The following is a 25,056-nucleotide window of genomic DNA, read 5'->3' as shown; positions in this document are numbered from 1 at the left end:
CCCCAGGGAATGAACAGTAGGAGCAGCCTACCGACTCCGCAACTGCGACGCAGCTCAGGGGCATCCGGCCTGCCGCCCAACGAACTCGCGTCTCCTAGGTGGGAACGCAGCAACGGCAAACGGCCTCAGCACCAGGATTACAGCACTTCAAGGTCATTCATCTGGGTGGCGACGATCATGTATATTCTTTCATCTTAATGGAAGGGAATGTGTGAATGGTCCTGGTCTCGCGAGATCAGAATGAATCAGTGTGTAGGTGAATCTAGAAAATGTCCCCGGCTGTCACCTATTACTAGACATTGGTAAAAACATGACAAAAAAGTACACATTACAAATGAAGCATTAAAAGGATGTGATGTGATATTTAGTGAATCAATGTCATAGCTCTTCATACATAATGTTGCACACAAACTTTTGAAACCACAAGTGTCCTTGCCAGAGGTGAAGACATTTGTAAGGTCTTGACTGCCTTTGTGCTAATGCAGCAGAGGTGGCCAACTCCAGTCCTCAAGGGCCACCAACAGTTCAGGTTTTCAGGATATCCCTGCTTCAGCACAGGTGGCTCAGTCATAGTGACGGAGCCACCTGTGCTGAAGCAGGGGTATCCTGAAAACCTGTCCTGTTGGTGGCCCACGAGGACTGGAGTTGGCTACTCCTGTACGACATCTATGAAAAACTGTCCTATTGGTCCTTTAAGGAGTATTTCTCCACATAGCAGCTTTGCACGTTGCTCAGCAGGTGGCAGTCTTGAGCAGCATCCTAAAGCATGTTGCACTTTATCTTCGCCAAGGAAGAATGGCCCATATTTAGTATAACCTGAAGGTGCCTTATGGCAGCGGTGTGCAAAGAGGGGAGCGCGGGATTTTTTTGGGGGGTCGCGGGTGGTTACAGAGACCCTGCGCTCTTCCCCGAGGCATTTAAATTAAATGCCGGGGGATCGCGTGAGGCCTCTGCAACTCGCTTACCGGGATTCAGACGACTTGCTGTGACGCGTCGCCATGTTGTCATGCGGAGAGACGTCACACCGTCTCCATAGCAATGGGGTCACGTGACCCTGCAACGTCATTTGACGCTGCCAAATTAGGTAAGGGGGGCGCGAGAGCAAGAGGGAGCAGGGGGGGTGCAGGCGCAGGTCCAAAACTTTTTGCGCTCCCCTGCCTTATGGCATAGCAATACTTGGTAAATATGGGCCAATACCTTTACACAAAACTTGTAGATTAAGTTCCAGTTTAAATCTACAGACACACATAAGTAAACATGGGAAGGATGTTGATCCAGGGAGTAACCTGATTGCCAATATTTGGCGTCAAGAAGGAATTTATTTTCCCCTTATGAGATATCATTAGATGATATGTCACTGGGGTTTTTTGTTTGCCTTCCTCTGGATCAATATGCTGTAAACAGAAATGTAGGATAAAGTATTTGTCATCTAAATGAGGGGTGCGCAAACTTTTTTCCCCCGTGCGCACCCTGCCTGCTCTCCTCAGTGCCTCGCACCACCCCCCTGCTCGACCCCGGTGTCAAATAACGCGTGGGGTCACGTCGCCATGGTAACGTGACGGGACGGGACAACGCGTTACTGTAAGGCAAGTGTATTATTGAGGCCTCGTGCGGTCCCCCGGCATTCAATTTAAATGCCATTGGGTACAACGTGCAACCTCTATAACTGCCGCGCCCCCCCAGAAAAGCTAGCGCCCCCCAGTTTGCGCACCGCTGGTCTAAATTTAGCACAGGTTGAACCGGATGGATGTCTTTTTTTTTTTTTTTTTCTTTCTTCTTCCAACCTCATCTTCTATGTAACTATGAAACATGGTTTTGATACGGGTTACATTGATTGTGTACACATGTAGACACTATTACAACATTCTGTGTAAGATTTGTATGGTTTATGTAGGTGTGTTGATCTTTTTTTTCATGACTCTGCTTATGTGGCAGGTATTTAACAGCACTTTCCTTTATGGAGGAATTTACAACTGACAAATAATACATTAACTCTGTGGTTTCCAACCATTTTTTGGTTAAGGAGCCCTAAGTGGAATTCTGAGGAACCCCCGACCCTCTCTAATAGCGTGTCTGAGATCAGATGCATTGTACATTCTTCTGTATTTGATACCATTTTCAATTGACCAGAAAATTGCAGGGAACACTTTAGATATGCCCGGGGAACACAAGGGTTCCTAGGAAACCTGGTTGTAAAACACTGCGTTAACTAAACACATTGAACCATTTTCCTACAATCCCCATATCTATTTTATAACCAGCAACAATTTGGGAGTGGAAGAGAGTGTTGTGGAGGTGTTGGCTCTTCATAATGTGAGCGTAATCCATGATATCCTCGGTGCGGAAAGGAAACCACAAGTATCACAAGGTTAATGCTAACAAGGCAATCATTCACCATTCTAATCTTACCCAGGGTTACTGTTGTAAGTTAATGACTTTCTAGTCTTTACTTTATTTTTGTAGACATTCTGTAACTACACATCCTCACCAAGCTTTCTAGTCAACCTCCAGCTAAGATCCAAGGTTGTTAAGAGTGGTACGGTGCCATTCACAGTGTGATAGATTTATGACAGCTGTAGGTCCAGTGTAATGACTTCATTAACCCTTATTGTCCTCCAGTTTTAAACTTCTGCTTCTTGAGTCTTTAAATAGCAGATTTGTATTGTATTGCTGAATCCCCCAGCACTGGAAGCATTAGGGCAGGAGCACAGTTGTTGCCTCGCGACGCTGCGTGGCCACATGCGCGCGCCTCCGTCTGCTGGGCGGTGCGTGAACATCCCCAGCAGACGGAATGATCCGCGGGCGGGCGGCGGATAAATAAATAATGTAATATTATAATAATAAATATGAGAATAAATAAAATGATAAACCCCATCCCCCTCCCCCCCCCCCCCCCCCGTTGCCCGTCCACCAGCAATTTCAGCAGCCAATCAATGAAAACGTCAGGACATTGATTGGCTGCTGAAACCGCAGTCGCGCTGCTGCAGCCTGGAATCACAGTTTGGAAAGACTCCAGCGAAGGCAGCAGCGGCGACGCCGTGCATCACAGCCAATGGTAGTTTCAACAATGAACACTACCATTGGCCGCCAGGGGCCAGTGACGAGTCGTGTAGCGCTGTGTGTGCTCCAGCCCTTAAGGTCCATTGTGTGGCTGTCCCATAACACGCTTGCCAGTGTGGGAAGACTCCTTCATTCCCATTCACTTCAATAGTCTCCAAGCACCGAAAGATGTGGAATAACGCTGCTTATTTAATACAGGCCATAATCTTCATATACACACACACAATGTAAAGTGCTTACAAAAAAAGTCCGACATTTGAAGTTGTTTTAACCTAGGTGTACAATATTAAAGCTGTGCCCTTTAATGATCGCAGCCATAGACATCTTGTTTCATGAAAGTGACTGCCTGACCTTTATCACCTATTTTCGGCTAAATAGGATATTTCGTAATGATTAGAAGTCTTTCAGATTTGTGGTCGGTTTGCAGTTTTGTTTCTCAAAAGGGGCCATGAAATGCGGTTTACAGTATCTCCCAGCATCAGCACAGGTGGCTCAGAGGCTAAGTCGATGACTGAGCCACCTGTGCTGTAGCCGGGACTGATTGAGCCACCTGTGCTGAAGCTGGGATATCCTGAAAACCTGACCTGTTGGGGGGGGGGGGGGGATTTAAGGTCTGGAGTTGAGCGCCCCTGACCAACATGAACCCCAGTAAAATAAAAATGAGTTAGAGCACCAGTAAGTACCTGCAGTGTCAGGTTTGTTACTTAATCAAAGGTACAGTTCATCTTACACAATAAATCAGGGGCATTAAACGTTCAGGTAATTGTCAAACTCACTTTAAATTAAAACCAAAGGCCACCAAATACTTAGGCATTTATCTTACCAGTTAGTACGGTATAACTCTTTGTATCCGGCCAATTTAACCTAAAGTCTGCAAATCATTCAAAAGCATCTCCAGGAGTGGTCAAAGCATGCAGTTTCCTGGCTGGGCAAAAGTCAGCAAATCTGAATAGAAAATGCCAGTCCTATTTCTACAGTATTGCCCGAGAACATTGATTTGTAGCTTCTCGGAACAGGTCATCGATCCCGTCGTCTCTAATCAAAGCTAAAGGATGGTAGATTTATACAAATGGAGCGAATCGCCGCGTTGCTTAATGATTCTTGCCTCACAATTTCAGCAGGCCTGGAAAACATGAATGTAAGGCCCCAGTGCCAATCTGGCTATTCTGTTTTATTTGCAGGGCGCCAACATGTTCCGCAGTGCAGTACAATGTGGGAGGGCGGACAGTAACTTTGCGTGACGTGTACATATATGTTAGACAAACTAACAGGAAGGAGATCCTTGCCCAAGGAGCTTACAATCTACAATTTCTCAATTATCCGCCCTCATTTTAAGATAACTTCCCACAGTCTGCAGTATTCTTTCCATGTTGTCTTCCTATATGCAAGCTCTTGACCTCGTCACACGACATCCTCATACAGGCCACAGTGCCTGTAAGTGTTGATATTTTGTAACCTCAGTCCATCTCCTCTTTATCTCTTCTTTCTTTCTTTCTTCTGCGTTTTGTTTGCTGTACTGCCCTCTAAAATTGTCTTTCAATCATTTTTCCAGAGGCAATCCAAGCAAGCCATTTTTTAAAGCTGCAGTTCAGTCAATATCCTGCATGTGTGTTTTTTTTAATAAATCAGTTCTGTAGTAAGAAAAAATACTTTTAGCATTTTCTGTTTTTAAAAAAACAACTTTGAAAGACCAATTTTCTTGTATTCTATTTTAACAGCCATTTGCTAAGGCACTGCCCCTTCATGTCCTGTCACAAGCCCTGGCACACCCCTTTGTCAGCCCTGCCCTCCCTCTTGCACATGTCAGTGCAGGAGTGCTCATGAATATTCATGAGCTTCCACTGACGGACAGAAGCAGATTAAAAACAGATCCCTTCACTAATTATGTCACCAAATTTCGCCGATCAATACATGGAGAATGAATTGACTGGCAGCTATACAGTTCTTTAGTTAAGTAGAGATTGCCCACATGAAACTATTGAAGTAAAAAAATAAATTAAAAAAAAAAAAAAGACTGAACTGCAGCTTTAAACCATTTTTGAACATTTTAACATGGGATTGAAGCAGGGGGTCTCCGGAGCTGAATCCCATTAATTTAAGCTCTGGGGACCCCCTGCTACCAAAGATACTTGCCTCGTAAGAGGTGCAGGGTTCGCGGAATGTCTGCTTTTCAAAGCTCCTGCAGGCCAATAGGAAGCCGTGACATCATCGGGTGCGCCTTCCTATTGGCCCGAGTGACGCTGGAGCTTTAAACTTTGCAGGGATACCGGCACCCCCTTTGGAGATCTGCATCTCAGGAAGCAGGGTGTTCCGGGAGCTGAAATTAAGGGGGTTCAGCTCCGGAGACCCCCCTGCTTCATTCAATTCTATTTTTATTAAAAAAAAACGCATGAATTTATCTTTTACGTTTAAAAGAAAAAATAATTGGTTTGGATGTTCCATATTTGATGTCCAGTAGTTTTAACAATAAATGTAATGAAGACGCAACAATGGGCCATTTCCAAGAGCTAAACAGCTTTTATATATTGGGGTTGCATACCACCACACCCCTTAGGAATAATACGAACGTAAACTAAACAGACTTTATTATATGTTTTTTTTTTTTTTTTTGCATGACTACAATTTAGTGTTAGGCCTACTAAATAATTTGAACTGTCGGCTTTCAGGTTGTGGTTTATTTTTACAAACACACTTAGTCCTTCTAGCCGTATTTGAATGCATGGTATCTGTAATATAGAAAACTAAACTACTGTTAGAATGACATTCTCGGAAATGGCTGAGACTTGCTTTTCTTTTTTTTTATTATTAGCCAAGGATCTTATCCAAATGGACCTTTCAACTCAAACCTGCTCACAATACCAAAGCAAAGATCATCATCCGTGACGCTAACCCACCACATGGGCCCCAGGAGAGCTGGTAAGACAGTCGTGAAAAGCTATAATAAACTACAACTGTTTATTTGGAATTCTTTAACATTTGCTCTCCAGATCTGTGACGACAATAAGTTGGGTCTGACAAAGGATATCTTAAACGTCGTTGAATCTTTAATATTCGGTTGTATCATACATGTTGCATGACTGCCAGGTTAATAAATAATGTGTTTCAAATCTCGGCGTTTGCATCATTGACGAAACCTGAACACATTTTAAAGCCACGGGACAGGCTGCATTGCGTTCCAGCGATACTTGCCTCTGTAGCTACTGCTGTATTCCTGTGAAGTTTAAATGTCCCAAGCTTCCCGCGTGACGTTTAAACGCTGCCATTATGTTAGCACACAGTTTCCCTAACTGCAGAGATACTGGCACCCCCTACGGAGGGAAGTATCTCTGCAACCAGCAGGTCCCCAGAGCTGAAATTAACACCGTTCAGCTCCGGAGACCCACTGCCTCAATCCTGTAATAATAATAACAAGTTAACGTAATGCAGCCTGTTCTGTTAAATGATTGTGTTTTTCACTTGTACATTTTTCATTGGAATCAATTTTTTTCTTTTTACTTTTTCAAATATCAAGTAGTCACATCTGCAGAAATTATCAATAAGTTAACTACAGTAGGTTGTGTTATTTGTATTTTGGTGCGTCGCCGGTTCTGATAACTTCACAGTATATGGCTCAACATGAGACTTTTGATAGACGTAGTTCTATTACAACTACGAGTCACTGTTATGTTGGCCTATTAAAAGGTATCACAACGTACAACTACGTTCTGACTTTTTTCGACCCGGTACGGATACTAGAAATCATATGTACTGGACAATAGATAACAATAAATAGATTTGGTAACCCAAGCACTAGCAAAGCTGCACTATGTATTTTGCCGGAGCTTCTGTTCACCTCATTGGCAAGCTGAACCGATAACATCTGACCGTTAGTGCTAAAATGAACAACTTTTAACCTCCCGTTATTTAAGATCATGTTTGGAATGTATTATGTTTTTAACATCCCGGCTATAACAGGATTACAGTTTGTAAGATATGTAGGTAGATTGTAAAGGAGAATCCAACTGCAGTCAGACGTCATATTTGTGAAATATGTACTCTGTCCGTGAGTGGCGTGTGTACTTATTTGGTACGTCTCGTATGGGTTCAAATAGAATGAAACTATGCACTAGACTGTTCAGATAACAATAATACGATATTATTGTAATATAGCATAGTTTAGCACAATTGGTAGGAGCGCAGGAATTGTTATTTGTTTTCCATAAATGTAAGACCAATCCTTTTTACCAGCTGCATAATCTTAAAAAAAAAAAATAGGGAGTAGCGCTGGTGATATGTACAGTTTCCATACATGTTAGGCCAATTCTTTTATATGCTGCATACTCCATAAGGGCATTTTTATTATAGTGATACTGATACATAGTGTCATAGGGGTAGGTTTTAGTTCACCTGGTTTCTGCTTTACTGAGCAGTTCCTTAGAGCAGGGGGGCACAAACTTTTTTTTTTTTTTCCTGCGCCCCCCTGCCGGCAGTTCCCCTCTCTCTGCGCCCACCCCCACCCCCGCTTACCTCGGCTCTGGCGTCATATGGCAACGTGACGTCACATGACTGAAGGGCGACACGTCTAAGAAGCCGCCGGAGCCAAGGTAAGTAAGGTTTATAGAGGCCTTCGCGCTCCCCCGGCACGTCATTTAAGTGCCTTCAGGACACTTTCACATACTTCACAAAGTTTAGTCCATAGGACAATAAGAAATTACATATATTCAGTGTAGGTACCTGCTAAACGGAGTTAACCGTGACGAGGTTGGCGAGCAGTAATCCTGTTTTGATCAAAAGATGCAACCAAATGCCTCCATTGTCACACAGACTTAGGTGCTAAATGTAAACATGTCACTAGTATATTTTAGCCCAATTTGGGAGGAGCGCAGGAATTGTTCTTTGTTTTCCTTAAATGTAAGGCCAATCCTTTTACCAGCAGCATACTTTACAAAGGGAGCGCAGGTAATATGTACAGATTTGTTGGTATTGTACTGTTACACAGATCTGCTCCTACATTTATAAGTCTCTGAACATGTCTATATGGAAATATAGCTCCCATAACAATGACAATCACACTTTGCATCTGTTATGTCTTCGTGCAGAGGGAGGCCAACTCCAGTCCTCCAAGGGCCACCACCAGGTCAGGGTTGAAGGATATCCCTGCTTCAGCACAAGTGGCTCAGTCAACGAGTGAGGACTGGGGTTGGCCACCCCTGGCTTAGGCTGCGGCCACGCTGCCGCTGAGCGCGCCCATGCTTGAGAGCGGTGACGTCACCAACTCTCCAAGCATGAGCGCAGGCTGTCCTGCAATAATTTGAGAGCAGGAGCGTGGGAGCGTGGCTATTAAGGGAGGTGGCATGTAATTGGCTGGATCGTGTGGGTGTCCGGCTTCCCTCCAATCCCCCTGCCCCCCCCCCCCCCCCCCTCCATCCCTCTCTGGCGAATCTCCACGCTGATTGGTTGCAGCAGCGCTGCACAAACTCATTCAGCTGCGGCCCCCTTCCTGGGAGCCGCAGCATTCGCGCCCCCCTCACACGAAGGCACGGCTTCAAATGACGTTGCAGGTCACATAATTTGACGCGCGTTGCCTTTGCGCCACGTTGCCATGGCGACGCGTCACAGAAGGTCCGGCTGCCAGTAGGTGTGAGGTTACAGAGGCCTAACGCCTCCCCCGGCATTAAATTAAATGCCTGGGGGAAGACCTCGGGGCCTCTAACAGCCCGCGCCCCCCTGCAAATTCTCCTGCCCCCCAGTTTGCACACCGCTGGGTTACAGAACGGTTATGTGACCATTCTCAGCACTTGGAAATCAAATCCAAGTCTCTCCAAGCGCTGAGCTTTGGAGAGTGTACAGGCACGAGTGCGCGTCGCGTGAGAGTGGCCATATTGATTGGATGTAATTGAACTGAGCGCACTCCGTGGCAGCGTGGCCGCAGCCTTAGTGGTTCAACTGCTCGGTGAACTTTAAATAACAGTCATCAATCAACAAGTTTTGTGCTTTATTTATAGGTACTTCTCCTAGCCTGAGCCCTGTGAATTCACCCAGCCATGGGCCTTCCGTCAGTGGCGCAATGTTCCACCGGTCACCCGTAGAATTCCCCGATACCGCCGACTTCCTAACAAAGCCAAGTGTTCTGTTACATAAACCTATGGGATACCCATTCAATTCTCAGGATCTTCAGCAGCAAATCAGGTTGTCATCGAGCCATATTTGTAACAGGTAAAGGGGCAGCAGCATGCATTAAATCCATTTTACCAGCGGAAATGATTGCAATGTTCTGCGATAAGTATATTATATCAATGCATAAGGTGGCAGCAGATGGGGATCCCTTGAGCACCGGTTTATAACAGGTTCGAAATCTCAACACCTGGACACGAATGTCATTAAAGTCCAATTTTCAAACTTCTGTACAGTATGTTAACGTAATGATAGAGACGCAAAAAGATCAATTTATTTTTTTGTTGCCGGTTCTGGTATCTTGTAATGGAACAATATTTTATTTTGTAGATCTAGTCATTCCATGAGCTTTGTTACTTCATGATAATATATTTATAAGGGAGTCTAAAAACACAACTGGCTAAGGTCTCAAAAGCTTGCCATAGATCGTCTCTATACAGCAGGCCCGTCAAACTCACAATAGCTTGGGGGCCAATTCTTAAGTCTGACCGCAAGACTCTGGCCACACCATCTCTTCCCCCTACTCGCTTCTCCCTCTCCCCCCTCTCCCTACTCTCTCCTATCCTCCTCCCCCTCTCTCTCTCCCCCCCCTCCCTCCCTCTTTCTCTCTCTCTTCCCCCTCCCCCCATTTTCCATAAACTGAATTTAAGATGTTTACTTCGTTAATTCCTTCTGCATCTTGGCAGCTGTTCTTTTTAGTGTGACTATCACTGTTGTTGCTGTAGAATGCAGAATAAGGTCCACGTTCATTTGCGTGATCAAGGATCGATCTAGGTTATCTTGTTTTCCTGCAAAAAGAAAAAAATATATATATATATTTTTTTGGCGCATGAAAAACGGTGAAATCCACTATTCTCTCAGAAAATCAACATGCAATTAAACAGATAAGCACATTGTATCTAATGAGGCCACAAGTATATATGTGCCTATAGGGATATAATGGGGGCAGGAAATTGTACGAAAAATCAAAAACCTCTCTCCTAAGTGTAAAATAGAAAAAATATTCTAATATATACAAGTTTGGTAAGACTGCACGATCACTGCTTCTATAACATTTTCCTTGTCTGCATCATACAAGCCATTTAACAGCTTTAGCCTATAATATTGTATAATTCATGCCATTTTTTTTAATGGTTTTTGTTAATGTATTGATCATTCTTTGGTTGCTACTGCAGCCATTTAGAAAGTCGTATCCACTTCCTCCTTTGAAACGGGCTCACACACCCACCTTTTTGATCTCTGCCCTTTTGTCAACAAAGTATCACAAACACATTTGTTGCTGTGTTCCAAAGACCAGACTGTCGATTACTCTGAAAACTGTAACAATAATGTGTTGCACTTGGTGAAATGCTGCAGCTGATATGTAACATTATATTACTAAGTCAGAAGGCGGCCATTTCGTTAGGCCCACAATCAGGATTTTTTTCAGATTTATAACAGAAGCATGAAATAGAAAAAATAACCCGGCGCTTGTGACTTGTTTTGTGATTTAAATATATAAATGTGGCTGCTCAAAAACCCAATGCAAAGAATTTACCTCTAAATTCTATCATAAGCATAGTATAGAAAAAACTTGGGGAGCGCTCAATAAGTGCTGTGCAAACAATGTGCAAAGTAGTGAATGAGTTAAACACTCTTAAATTGCATAAATCGTGAATGAAATTGACTTAAACCGTGTGCTGTGGACAATTCTTCTCGTATAGCTGCAGGTGCAAACAACGTGTAAAATGTTGAATGAATAAAATACTCTTAAAAGTGCATAAATGATGGATAAAGTTGACTTTTAATCCATATGCTGTAGAAAATTCTACTCATGTGGCTGCATGTAACGTCAGTCTTCCTCCCAGGGCCATAAGAAATAGAAGAGAATACCAATGGTGCAGGTCAGAAAACAATATTAGGGTCAAAACAACAGAGCTTTAAAATGTACACTCACATTTAAAACTCTGGAAACATTCATTGTATGGGTATCTTTAGGCGTTGGTATCAATTGTCCCTCAGTGTCCGTTTCAGCCTCCCCTACGTACCAGAAGGAGGCCTAGCAGCGCCGGCTTGCTCACTTCGTCACTTCCTGGTTGGTGACGTCACAGAGCTGGCGTCTCGCGGAGTCCTGAGGAAGCCAACAGGCGAAACGCGGTGAGTTGGAAAGCTGTCATCATCTGGAGATGTGGGAGAGGTGTTTTGGAGGTCCTCAGAACAGCCACAGCAGAGCAGACCCAAATATCGCAAGACGCGAGCTCTGTGACGTCACCATCCCGGAAGTGACCTCCTAGTGAGCAAGCCGGCGCTCCTAGGCGTCCTTCTGATACACGGAGCAGGGGAAGCTGAAACGGACACTCTGACAGGACAAATAACCTCAACGCCAGCTTGGGTACGATTGTAGAATTATACATTGTCATGCTTTACATATAAAGATAAGGACAAAAAAGGGGGAATGTAATATTGCTGCTTTATAGTATACAGCAGGGACGGGCAACTCCAGTCCTCAAGGCCACCAACAGGTCACAAAAGGATATCCCTGCTTCAGTACAGGTGAGGCAGTCATGACTGAGCCACTGATTGAGCCACCTGTGCTGAAACAGGAATATTTTTAAAACCTGACCTGTTGGTGGCCCTTGAGGACTGGAGTTGGCCACATCTTATATACAGCATTAGTAAAACCGGTTTGTAGTGTTTTGTAATTACATTCAGTATACACTGTAGCTTTCAATGTTTTGAGACACAGATACATTTAACACACCTTAAGCCTTTTCCACGAAGGCTGTAATTGTAGCATGTTTCATTATTTAAACAAAGAATCTGGAATGGTAATTGTAATCTTTTATTAATGGTATTTTCTTATTGTTTACTGTTAGTTGTGGACGCCAGACTTTTAAGCCTCTTTCGACCTCCGAATCGCTGGACGGCAGCTCACAATGTGGTGCAGAATATCAAGTCAGGAAATCAGGTGGGAATTTAAGTGAAAGAGTATTACAAATGCTGTGTGTCTGTTGAATGTGCTGATGTTTATTCTAACTGCCTACAGTATATGGTGTTCAGGACGCAACTGAAGTCAAAGGAGAATATAATAAAACTAAATTACATAAAGCATGGTTTATTAAGGGATACCTTTGTTTCTAACAGCACATTAATGAATCCTGGGGTAAGATATATTGTTATATTAACAAGTTTACCTTCGCGGCCCCATAAACTGTAGTTAAAATTGTACTGTTAAATAATGAGAAGCCGGACTTCCCTGCATCCCTTTCCATTGCTGCATTTGAGTATATATCCTAATTCCTGGTGAATGGTTGGATGATAGATATTAACGTCATGTTGGGGTTTGTCTTGTTCCCCTCAAAGGTGAAAACATAAACAGTTGCAAGCTAAATGAATCTGCGCCCTTGAAAGAGAAAAAGCAAGACAAAAGAACAGAGAGAGACTGCAGAAGGTTAACAGAGAATCATGAACAATACACAGATCCAGCACACACAAGCCAGCCGTCTGAGGTAGAATTTCTTATACGTCCGCAAGTATATGGAGTATTTTAACCAGCTACTTTGTAATGTTCCAAAGCTATTGTAACACAGTTCTAACTTGCATGTCTCCACTGCTCGGGTGGTATTCAGAGATTCCAAATGGCCAAGGTAACATCAATATGGTTTTTACAACTTGCTCATTGAACACGGAGTAGGAACAAAGTAGCCACAGTCTGAGGCATTGCACACTCATTTCAGGGACTATTTTTCCCACAGGCAGGTTCTCGGGAGATCAAATCACTTTGAAGGTAAAACCATATTTGAAGCTGAAAAGATGGAGAAATCAATACCAATGAATGGTTTATTTTTTCGCCAGGGTTTTTTTTATTATCTTTCTCGATTTACCTTTCTTGGAATGATGTTTCTGACCTGATCCGTAATTCCCCATCTGAGAATGTGAGACCGGATAGAAAACAAATATTGGCTTACTGTTACTAGAACGTAAAATAACGAGTTAATTCTTCCACTCTTCTAAAACCTTATGACACGAAAAACATTGAAAAGTCGCCCTTTTTTAAATTTCTTAGGCTGCGCTTTTAGCGACGGCGACAAATGCATTACCGCCTTTGCGTGCGCTTATAGTAAGCGCGGCGCGGGGGCTTGGTCGCAATCGCTGGAAGTCATCTCAATTTGATTTTTACAGCGACTGTTAAACATCTGACTGAGGGAGCTTAGTAGTCCTGAGAGATTGTACTCCTTTTAACCACTGGTTAGCCATTAAAGGTATGACTTCGACCATGGTCTAGGACTTTCGGTTGAGGCCGTGACCAACTGACCACTGGCGCTTGGCACGCAACTCACCTTGCCACCGGTACACGCAGCCGCCGCCTGCTTTGCCAGTAAGGTTCGTCGTTAGCCCTTAAACTAAAAACCCCTAATCTTAACCCCCTAATACTAACGCTACCCCCTATCCTAAAAACCTTAAACCCTTACCCTAAAATGCCTTAAATGAACCCCCTACTCTAACCGCTGTAACCCCTAAAGTTAACCCCTAACCGTGAAAACCCCTAAAACTCACTAAAACACCTAAAACTTGCCTTCTCCTAAAAGAGGCCAGCGGCAGAGTTTCCAGCGGCGGAGGTGGAAGGCCTGTCTATATGTAAGCCCCAAAATACTATTGGTGATAGGCATATATGAGTGTATGTCAGCAGTAGTATGAGGTACATAGTCTCATATAACAGTGGATATCAAGATATAGGTGGAGGGATCAATACCCTCTAAGTTATTGCCTTATGTATAGGTACAAATATATATGCCCTATATATGCCTCCTGAGATAGTATTTTATATAGTGCGGTGAGGAGCTGTATTCAGAATACACTGAATGTGCAGACTGCGCTCACAGAAGGACCCACAACAAAGTAGCAGCTCCTGACACCAAGTGAGGCTATTCGGGATACATAGTAGCAGTGTGTCTGGAGCAGATAGACACAGGATTTAGCAGCCCCTACAACCAGCAATGCCTGAAGGCATAAGAGCTGGATAGAACTGAGATGGAGCCGTGGCATAGTGTGGACGCCACAGTGCAGATCAATGTAACCTGCTCGTGCACAGGACAGTGCCCGTTACTTCCTGGTTTGCCGACGCACGCGTTTCGCATGTGCAAACGGTTTTTCAAGGCCAGTGACTAGTTACTTGGCGGAACACACTACTACTGTGTATCCCGAGTATCCTCACTTGGTGATAGTGTCTTTAATTCTACCATAGGGAACATACTGTCTGCGATAGGTATATACTGTATGTGTATTTTTTGGCTTATATACAGTAGGGAGGAGGGGGGGAGGGGGCATGGCGGTTACAAAAGCTCTGCACTCTTCCCCAAAGCATTTAAATTAAATGCCAGGGGACTGCTCAAGGCCATTATAAGTGCTCTTACCTTGTCTCCGATGGTGCATCGCCGTGGTAACGCGATGTCATTTGATGCAGGAGGCAAGGTAAGATGGGGGGGGGGAGGCGAGCAGGGGGGAGGAAGCAGGAGGAAAAATTTGCTCACCCCTGGTATAGAGTATACTGATCCCTATATTGTATACCCTTGAATTTGATTATTACTACTACCTATGCAGTATTGGCTACTAGATATTAGCCTTCCATATTAGATAGCTGCTATCTGAACTGTATACCTAGACTTACATTACATAGCTACTGTGTTTTTCTAACTACACACATGAGTTATGCATTCACTGACTTCCACACAGCAATCACTTATTGACTCAATTACACACCTGGCAGCCTAACAGGCTGTTACCTCTACCAGCTGATAATATAATCTGGATCCGTACTGTGAGGTCATTGCTGCAAATATTGAGCGAATATGTTCTTATAGCTCTATGCAGGAGCTGTACAACTACCTGCTGAATTACTAACATTTCTCTATTGGGGAAATAATGACCCCGTCACTGTTACTACTCTGTATGAGGCCCGTTCTATAGTGCCTGCGCTTGCTGCGCCGCGCGTGCGGCATTTATAGTTTCTATAATGGCGCGCACGGCCGGGAGCTTGGAGCGGACCAACGAGGGAGAAGATGACGAAATGAATGATTTTGCGCTGTAGTGTGTGTGTGTGTGTGTGTGTGTGTGTGTGTGTGTGTGTGTGTGTGTGTGTGTGTGTGTGTGTGTGTGTGTGTGTGTGTGTGTGTGTGTGTGTGTGTGTGTGTGTGTGTGTGTGTTAAATAAATAAAAAATATTTTTATTACAACTTTTTTTATTTTAAAAATATTATTTAATACTTAACTCACAATCTCTACACACACATATACACACACACACATACACACACATACACACACAGTACCTTCACTCACAGCATACACACGAAAAGCATGCAGCACGTGCGCGCACACAGTATAGAACGGCCCTGAAGGTACTTGGGCCTTTAAATTTATCTGGATTAAGGTCCAGTGTAGATAGGTCTTAATGCCCAACAACTATCAACATATCCATATACATACTGTACAGTTACACAGATGATTCAACTCAACAAGTATTCATTTACATTGATTACAGATTGTTGGATGGGGTCTCTGTATACCTTACAGTTGTTATACACCAATATACACTTATAGACCCTAGCACTCATTCTTGTGCTTTGTTTGGGTCATAGTGCGTCAATTGCCGTTATTTACACCCATTATTTTAAATGTATCAAAAGTGGGGGGGTTTTGTTGTTGTTTTTTTAAAAAACTATTATCAATTCATTTAGTAGGGAGGTTGAGTGCCCACAACTGGGTTTGCTTTTTCTGGTTTTAAATCTGTCACAATCTGTTGGACTGTTGGACTGCTGCAGTTTTGCCAGAAAATCTATAGTTGAAAAGTTGATGAATATTTCAACTTTATTAAAACTCCAATATATCCAACTAAGTGAACAGAGATTTGGAAAGAAAAGAGGATTGGATTTGTAACAAGTATGACAAAGCAGGGATCATCTTGTTGTATAATGAATGCCAAAAAGCAAAGTGCTGGTCGCTTTACATTTTTTAACTGTCGTCTTCCTACATGATTTTTTGCACAAAATTAAATATAGTTTGATTGAAACAATGCTTCAGCTTTAGAGATGCTGCACGTATCGATACAGTGTGTGTGTATCTACTGTATATCAACAAAAAAGGCACAGCGCACCAGAGTGAAGGCAGAAGGTGTATTAAAAAACACACAAATATATATCACAAATTTACATTGAAATAAGTAAAAATTAGCTCCATGCAGTCCCAGTGAGAGCAAAAAGGTCAAAAGCTGTAATTCCGATGGGCCCCGTGCATTAGGTCCCCAGCACACTGCTTGGGAATTATGGAGATCACAATAAAAGGCTCAACAGCTGATTCACTGCTAAGACGTCCTACACGCTGAGATGGAGGACCCTCCGCTACTAGCCTCTGAACAGCTGAGCTGCTCAACAGCTGACCGGGAGATCCCTTACCACCGCTTGAGTATTGACGTTCCAATTATCAATGATGACCTCAACTCGTTTTGCATGCGTGGGTCCCACTGAAGAAGCACGTTTGTGCAAAACGCATTGAAGGCGCTGTGCCTTCTTTGTTACTTTTTGAAGATCTCTCTGGATCGTTTGGTGGGAGAACGAAGCACCCTCCATTGACACATGCAGCAAGGAAGTGGATGGATTGAATACTACTATTTTCTCCAGATTGCATTTTTCTGATGGTCTGCGTGATTGGGACTTTTCTGATTTTATATATCTACTAGCTGAGAGCCCCGGCGTTGCCCGGGATGTTTGTGGTGTGGGGCTGGCATTTGGGTGGGGAGTGGTCCACGCGGCCCATGTGCGGTGGTAGTGCTGCTGTGGCTGTACTGATGGTGATTGTATTGGTGTGCTGATTTGGGAGGGTTTGGTGCTGATGTGGGGGTGCGGATGTGGGTGTGCCGATGGGGGAGGTGCAAAGGTGGCGATGTGTGGGTGCTGATGGTGTTGATGGGGGCTGGGAATGGTGGGGAGCCGAGAATGCCAGTGTGCTGGGGGGGCATGGGATACCGGTGTGCTGATGTGGTGGTGCTGGGGTGTGTGTGTGTATACATGTTTGTGTGTATACATTGTATGTGTGTGTGTGTATACATGTGTGTGTGTGTGTATGTGTACGTGTGTGTGTGTGTACACGTGTGTGTATGTGTATACACGTGTGTGTGTATACACGTATGTGTGTGTATACACATCTGTGTGTGTATACACGTGTGTGTATACACGTGTGTGTATACACGTGTGTGTATACACGTGTGTGTATACACGTATGTGTATACACGTGTGTGTATACACGTGTGTGTGTATACACGTGTGTGTGTGTGTATACACGTGTGTGTGTGTGTATACACGTGTGTGTGTGTGTATACACGTTTGTGTGTGTGTATACACGTTTGTGTATGTATATATTGTGTGTGTGTATACGTGTGTGTGTGTATACACATGTGTGTATACATGTTTGTGTGTGTGTATACATGTTTGTGTGTATACATTGTATGTGTGTGTGTGTGTACATTTGTGTGTGTGTACACATGTTTGTATGTGTATACACCTCACCCGTCCGGCCGCTCACTCATACGTCCGGCAGCTCCCTCACCCGTCCGGCCGCTCCCACGTGTATCTGAGGCGGGAGGCAGCTTGTTGTGGCCGCTCCCCCGCTGTGTCCCGGGCGCTCGCTCGCTCCGCTGACTGTAGCGGCGCCGGGGGGGGGGGTGTGGAGGGGAGGTGATTTGAAGGGGGGTGAGGGGTGGGTGAAGGCCGCTCACTCACCCGTCCGGCCGCTCCCACGTGGAACTGAGGCGGGAGGCAGCTTGTTGTTGCCGCTCCCCCGCTGTGTCCCGGGCACTCGCTCCTCCGCTGACTGTAGCGGCGCCGGGGGGGGGGGGGGGGGTTGAAAGCGCGGGAGACACGGGGAGAGGAGGAGGTGCGCGCGGGTGTGGAGGCTGATTTCGGGGAGGAAGAGGCGGAGGCTCCGGCGGGTATGTGAGCCCCCCCCCCCCCGGGTTATACATGCTGCTAATGTACACCCCCCCTACTGTGTGTGTGTGTGTGTCCCTGTGTGTGTGTGTGTGAGTGTGTGTGTGTGTGTGTGTCCCTGTGTGTGTCCCTGTGTGTGTCCCTGTGTGTGTCCCTGTGTGTGTCCCTGTGTGTGTCCCTGTGTGTCCCTGTGTGTGTGTTTGTGTCCCTGTGTGTCCTTTGGGCCGTCACTCCGCCTCAAGGCCAATGAGAGGTGTGCGGGGGCGGCCCAATGGACCAATGAGATTTCCCCTAGGGACACCGGACATCCAGCAGGCAGGCAGGCTGGCATGCATGCATGCAGGCAGGCAGGCATACAGTGCTTTCACTAATATAGTATAAGATATATATATATATATATATATATATATATATATATATATATATATATATATATATAATTATACCTGCTGTACACTGCAGTGTCTATAACTACTAATGCCCTGGCCACTTCTAATGCTACCCACATTGACAGATTCTCTGATCTCGCATTTCCTTGGAGAAACACTATTTACCATGTGTGCCTAAACAAGGCTGCTGGTGGCAATCCACTCACCACTGATACAGGGGTAGTATTGCACTAAAAGACCACCCTCTGACTACAGGCCCCACTCCGATTGTAAGAATTGCTCCTGTGTTTGTTTTGATGACCCTTGAATTCTACTTTTACATATTAAAAGCTGTCAAATTCCACTACTTCCATAATACTGAGTGCACACAATTAGGGGCCTTTCTTTCTCAGTGTGTGTGTATATTCTTGTTTTTATATATGTATGTATATGTGCATATGTATATATGTACTGTACAGTACATATATATATATTCTGTCGCCTTTTTCACCCACCATAACTTAAAATGTATATGTATATATGCAGGTACACCAAATGGATAAATGTCTTCACTAGCTCAATGGTGCCTTTTTTCAAGAGCTTTCAATTTGGAAGCCGAAATGTTGAGCTAGTCAAGACACCTTTTATTGTACCATTTGGTGTGCCTGTGTTTTATTTATTTATTTTTCTTTCTTACCTTTCTACATAGTACGTTAGCAGTAGCGCCCCCTCCAATTTTAGCTTATTATAGTTCTTGTTTGCCCCGACATCTTTACCATACCTAGATAAATATATATACCTATATAAATATGCATCTTTAATCAACAGGTGGAAGAGGAGTCTTCTCTAGAGCTGATGTTAATTGAAGATCAGGATTCGTTAATGTTAAAATTGGACAATTGGAATTTTCCAATATTTGATCTGATGGAGAAAACAGGAGGCAAGTCTGGAAGGATCCTTAGCCAGGTTTGTTTAGTTAGCTGTCGACCATCATTTAAAATAAGCCCTTTTTACTTTATGGCGAGGTATTCAAAGAATTCACTTCTTTATGAAAATACACATTTTCCAACTGTAAAAGTTTCATGTTTGGGAGAAATTTGTAGTTTTTTATGGTATCAAAAAATGTTATGTCTGATGTTTTGATGCATCACTAATTGCTACTACAACCACTTTAAGAAGAATTGTACCTCCAAATAAAACGTCTCCCACAATTGAAAATGAGCTCAAACTAAATTAATACACTTTAAATTTGAGTTTCTATACGGTCTTCGAAAAGTCTGATTTTAAGAATTGTATATAACCGTTATTGATCGCTTCGAGGCACTTGTATTATCAATATCAGTATGACAGCTTTTTTTTTTAGCATGACTAACTTTTTTGGCAAGGCCAACTTCCAATAAAAATGTTTTATACAAAATTGTCTAATGCAGTTGGAGTAGATTGTTATGGTTTTGTGCCAACACGTAGTGTTGAGATCATTTGCCTCCGAAATGATAAAATGACTAATCTAAGGTCCTTCGAGGTATACCCGTTACAATCATTAAACAAATTGCAATACACCGGAGAGGAAAGATTAAATAATGAATACTTAATTTGGATTACATGGTTTAAAAATACTCTTATTAAGATGATAAAGTGGAGTGTGATTTATTATAAAAACTAAGATGATGTTTGCAGTGAATGAATGGGGAGTCAGGAAGCCATTAGTTATAGGTCTGTGATTTGCAATTATGGGTCAGTGGCTCTCAAAATGCACTGCTCACTCCTTAATCTTTGAGTCACACACATTGCGTTCCTTTATTTTATTTCCTGCTGTCGTTCGACAGAACCTGTTGAGTGGAGGGTTCATGTGAATTGTATATCCTCCAAAACGCGCTGGTAAATTTAGCATGGAGACCTGTAGTATAAGCTCAAAATACAAGAGGGTGAGTTTTGCGAATAGCCACCTGGTCATTTCCTGCCACTTGCCCCATAAACTTCAAACTAAATGTTTATTATTTTTGTGATCAACTTGTACATTTTTATCTTGAGAGATCTCCAAACGTAAAAGGAGTAATCTCTTACTGGCTATGCAATTCCAGATTTTTAATCCCTTACTGTTAAATGTGTACTATAAGTGTATTTATTGGTAATTTTTTTTGGAACCGCTGATGTATATACATATTGTACACTATTTTTGTTTGTTTAAAAATATAAAACTAAATGACCTTTACATATGTAGTCTAAGTGGCCTGCTCATTCAAAGAAATTGTTCTTCTCGTGGTATGCCCACTAATCTCAATATTAATATTAAAAAGTGGTAGAAATGTCTAATTTGGAACAATTTCAACACAGGATATTTCTCTACCATGCAATCACAAACACCATCCTGCTTTTTTACTTTGCCTGGCGGTGAATCAAGTTCTAATTGTGCTAGATGATCAGCTTTGACATTCCAGGCTTGACATTAAATGTCAATCAAGCACACACAATGATATATTCAAGCAACGTGTAGGGTCAAACCACATTTGCCAGATTTTTATTGGTGTTTGAAGAATATATCTCCTCCTTCAGGATTATAAATCGTCCCACTTTGCATTATGCTCTAATGTTGTTTAAGCAGCTTGTGTTGTAGTCCTGCCTTTCCCTAGTGTAATTCAAAAGCAATCACTGCTGTCAAAATGTATTAAATCATACAGTATATGAAATAAATATACAGTACAGGACAGGGACGGGCTACTCCCATCCTCAAGGGCCACCCACAGGGCAGGTTTTCAAGGTATCCCCACTTCAGCACAGATGGCTTAGTCGTCGACTGAGCCACTGATTGAGCCATCTGTGCTGAAGAAGGGATATCCTGAAAACCTGCCCTGTTGGCGGCCCCTGGTATAGTAGGATGATGCATCCTGGTGATTTCCCAAGTATAATAAATGTTGAAAAATGTTTTCCTGTATCCTTGTCGAGCGCATCTATTGCCCTTGTGACATATTCTTGACGTCACTGCTCACAATGTGGGTTGTGCAGCACGTCTGTGATTTACTGTTCTATTCGTTTAATGTCACGTTTGAGATAGGCAACCCTGGCTGTTTGTGTAATGCACAGTGAAGGTGGCAAGTACTGCAATACAAACATGTGTATATTTGTTTTCTCAGGGGACCTTGTATTCTGGTTTGTTGGCATCTGCACTAATCTCAACTATTTCAGAGAAATTCTCAGAATTTTAGTTCAGTGCTATTGTCACTTTTGGCTATTTTTTTTTATTGATCTGTAGCAGGGGTGGCCTTCAAGTCCTCAAGAGCTACCAACAGGTCATGTTTTCAGGATATCCCTGCTTCAGCACAGGCAATAAATGTTCGACTGAGCCACTGTTTGAGCCACCAGTGCTGAAGCAGGGATATCCTGAAAACCTGACCTGTTGGTAGCTCTTGAGGACTGGATTTGGCCACCCCTGGTTTATAGCAAGTAAAACTATTAGATATTCACTTTTTAAGTATTGGTTAAAATTGAAGTCATCATAGCTGTTCGTGTTTTCTTTTAGGTTTCATACACCTTGTTTCAGGATACTAGTTTGTTTGAAATCTTCAAAATCTCTTCACGAGAATTCATGAACTTCTTCCGGGCATTAGAAAATGGCTACCGGGATATTCCATGTAAGCATAACCCCAACGTACTATACTTCTCCCCAGGGCCGGGCCGTCTCTTCTGCGGAGTTACTGGACAGTAAAGATGAATGAATGGGTGGCGATCCAAAGTAGTCCCACAATCCCTATATATCTTTGCAATCTCCAGTGCGTTGTGAGCATATCGCCATTTACTTGATATGATCCAGTTGCTAACCTCTGAAATGCCTTTTCATTGCTAAAACTTTTTAATTTCTAGACCATAACCGCATACATGCTACTGATGTCCTGCATGCAGTGTGGTACCTGACAACGCGGCCAATCCCTGGATTTCAGGACATCCACTGCGATGATGCAGGTAATTGTCTATTCTAGTTGCACACACGTAAAGCAAACTTTTCACTGACCCGACTCGCAGCCCCCTTCTGTTGGTACATGCCTTTCATTCTCTCTCGGTGCCAAGGACGTCATGGGGTCCGGTTCTCCGAGGCCCCATGACGGTAGCTATGTCAGGGGTTCTTGACTCCAGTCAAGACTCCCCCCCCCCCTTCGCGGCCCCAACAGGTCAGGTTTTCAGGATATCCCAGCTTCAGCACAGGTCGCTCTGTCTTAGGCCGGGGCCATGGTAAAAAATACAGCGCTCACTCTCATGCTCAAGCAGGAGCTTTTTTGTGTCCTGGCATGAGCGTCAGCTTTACTACATACTGTACCATTATAATATTATGCAGAGCAGCTCCTCTATGAACTCCAAACCCACACCACAAACCACAACACCATACAGAAAGAGAATATATAATAACTTTATTTAAAATAGCACTTTTCTCCCAATGGGACTCCAACCGCGTCACATTTACAGTACAGTGCGCGGTACGCAGCGCATAGGATTTCTACAGACACCGTCCCTGCCCAGATGAGCTTACAATCTGTTTTTGGTGCTTGAGGCACAAGGAGATAAGTCACTTGCCCAAGGAGTTGACACCGGGAATTGAACCAGGGTCCCCTGATTCAAACTCTGTGTGTATTGTTTACAGAGTCAGTGTCTTCACTCACTGAGTAGCGCCGTCAGCCATGGCACAAATCGCCTCAAAGCAGTCAGCGAAATCAGCGCAATATGAAACTGATGCTCTTTACCGTCTCTTTCTGACCCTTGATACACATTCCCCTGTATTTATGAGGTTATCAATTCCAACATCTGTCATCTGTTTAGCTAATGTCATCATAATTACGTCTCAAGAAGTCCGACAATAACTCCAGGAGAGGTTTTGTCTGTGTGAGAAGCAGCCGTATAAGGAAAACGATGAAATAAGGATTATATTTAAATCCTAGGATGTGTCCGGCCACCAGGAACATAATAAAACCTTTTAAAAAAATAAATACATTTCCTGAATGTTGAGATACAAATGTTTATTTTTAAACACTGCAAAGTCCCAGGTGGGCCCACACCGTGACATCTCGGCTCCAGCGATCTCTACTTCAGGAACTTCTCGTACTTGATTTCGGGTTAATTGATTGAGCAAATACTGATGTTTTTTGCCAAGAGAACAGTTTCACTTAGCTCCGTTTACTTTGCTGGATGAGCAGTGTGTCCTCTGCTGAAGTCAGCGTGTTTCGGGCCATTGCAATGCATTAGGCTAATATTTCTTCACCTAATTAGGAAATTAAACATTTCAAACTAAAAATATCCTGGGTTCAACTATTTCAACTTCATTGTAGCTGCTTAGAATTTGTTGAAAAAAATGGCATGACTTGTGTGTTTTGCTAGTACAGCTCAACCCCGTTATAACGCGATCCGTTACAACGCGAATCCTCTTATAACGCAATGCCAGGATGGCTCCCAATTTTTGTATTTATGAATACTTTACAACACTATTATCTTAAATACTTTATTGTACAATGCATACAATTGTACATTATTTGTAACGCAATCTGCTTATAACGCGATGTGATTCTTTGAACCCCAAGCACAGCGTTATAAGGGGGTTGAGCTGTAGTCATATTATTTTCCTGTCAGAGAATATAGAGATTACTTAAATTAATTTTGTCCATTACAGGCACACATAATGTAGGTTAGAGTATATACATACATCTTATGTTCACATAAACTAACACCAATCTCGAGGCATTCATGCAACTTCATGATTCCCTTCTATTCCTGCATCACATGCAGCTATTTTGCAGCTAGGTAACTATTAAGGCACACACCGTCCTACTGAAGACCGCTACAAAAAAAAGTCTCTTTACAACCGTTTGGAAATACAGTGGCGAGAAGAAGTTTGTGAACCCCTTAAGATTTTCACATATTTCAAACCTAAAATGTTATGAGATTCAAGTCCTAATAATAGGGTAAAGATAACCTGATCAAACAAATGATGAAAAAGAACATGTTTTTGTATCATTTATTAATCCACAAATGATTCAACATTCAATATCCATGTTTGAAAAAGTGTGTGAATCTTTAGATTCAGTACCTGGTGGCGCCCCCTTGAACTGCAATGACTTCAACTAAGCGTTTCCTGTAACTGCTGGTCAGTATTCCTCCTTACAGAACTGCTTCAACTCATGACCCACTTTCGGTTCAGCTTTGGCTCACGGATGCTGGTCTGACATTGTCCGCTAGACTCTTCTGATACAATGCAGAATTCATGGTTGTGTCAATGATGGCAAGCCACCCAGGTCCTGAGGTAGTAAAGCAGCCCCAAACCATCACACTGTCCCCACCACCATTTGTGACAGTTGGGATGAGGTTCTTCTGTTCGAACGCAGTGGTTGGTCTTCACCAAACAAACGTTTCTCATTGAGGCCCAAAATTTCTACCTTTCACTCATCTGTCCAGAGAAAATTGTTCCAGAAGTCTTGTAGATCATCTAAGTGCTTTTTGGCGAACTTCAGACGGGCAGTAATGTTCTTTTTAGAGAGC

The 25,056-nt window shown here is 43.2% G+C and overlaps 1 protein-coding gene across 1 annotated transcript in view; it reads left to right on the top strand.

The window, feature by feature from the left end:
• The first annotated feature begins 9 nt into the window (after positions 1 to 9).
• LOC142483959 (cGMP-inhibited 3',5'-cyclic phosphodiesterase 3B-like) overlaps positions 10 to 25,056 on the top strand; it is a 46,701-nt gene continuing 21,654 nt past the window's right edge. Inside the window, exons 1-8 of the mRNA XM_075583877.1 lie at positions 10 to 152; positions 5,870 to 5,976; positions 9,045 to 9,255; positions 12,069 to 12,160; positions 12,556 to 12,701; positions 19,369 to 19,506; positions 22,058 to 22,169; positions 22,399 to 22,497. Coding sequence (XP_075439992.1) covers positions 10 to 152; positions 5,870 to 5,976; positions 9,045 to 9,255; positions 12,069 to 12,160; positions 12,556 to 12,701; positions 19,369 to 19,506; positions 22,058 to 22,169; positions 22,399 to 22,497 — 1,048 coding nt within the window. The remainder of the gene's footprint in view (positions 153 to 5,869; positions 5,977 to 9,044; positions 9,256 to 12,068; positions 12,161 to 12,555; positions 12,702 to 19,368; positions 19,507 to 22,057; positions 22,170 to 22,398; positions 22,498 to 25,056) is intronic.

The sequence above is a fragment of the Ascaphus truei genome, unplaced genomic scaffold (assembly GCF_040206685.1).
Source record: "Ascaphus truei isolate aAscTru1 unplaced genomic scaffold, aAscTru1.hap1 HAP1_SCAFFOLD_402, whole genome shotgun sequence".
Lineage (NCBI taxonomy): Eukaryota > Metazoa > Chordata > Amphibia > Anura > Ascaphidae > Ascaphus > Ascaphus truei.
Note: the sequence above shows the minus strand (reverse complement) of the source record. Positions and strands in the feature narration are given on the sequence as shown.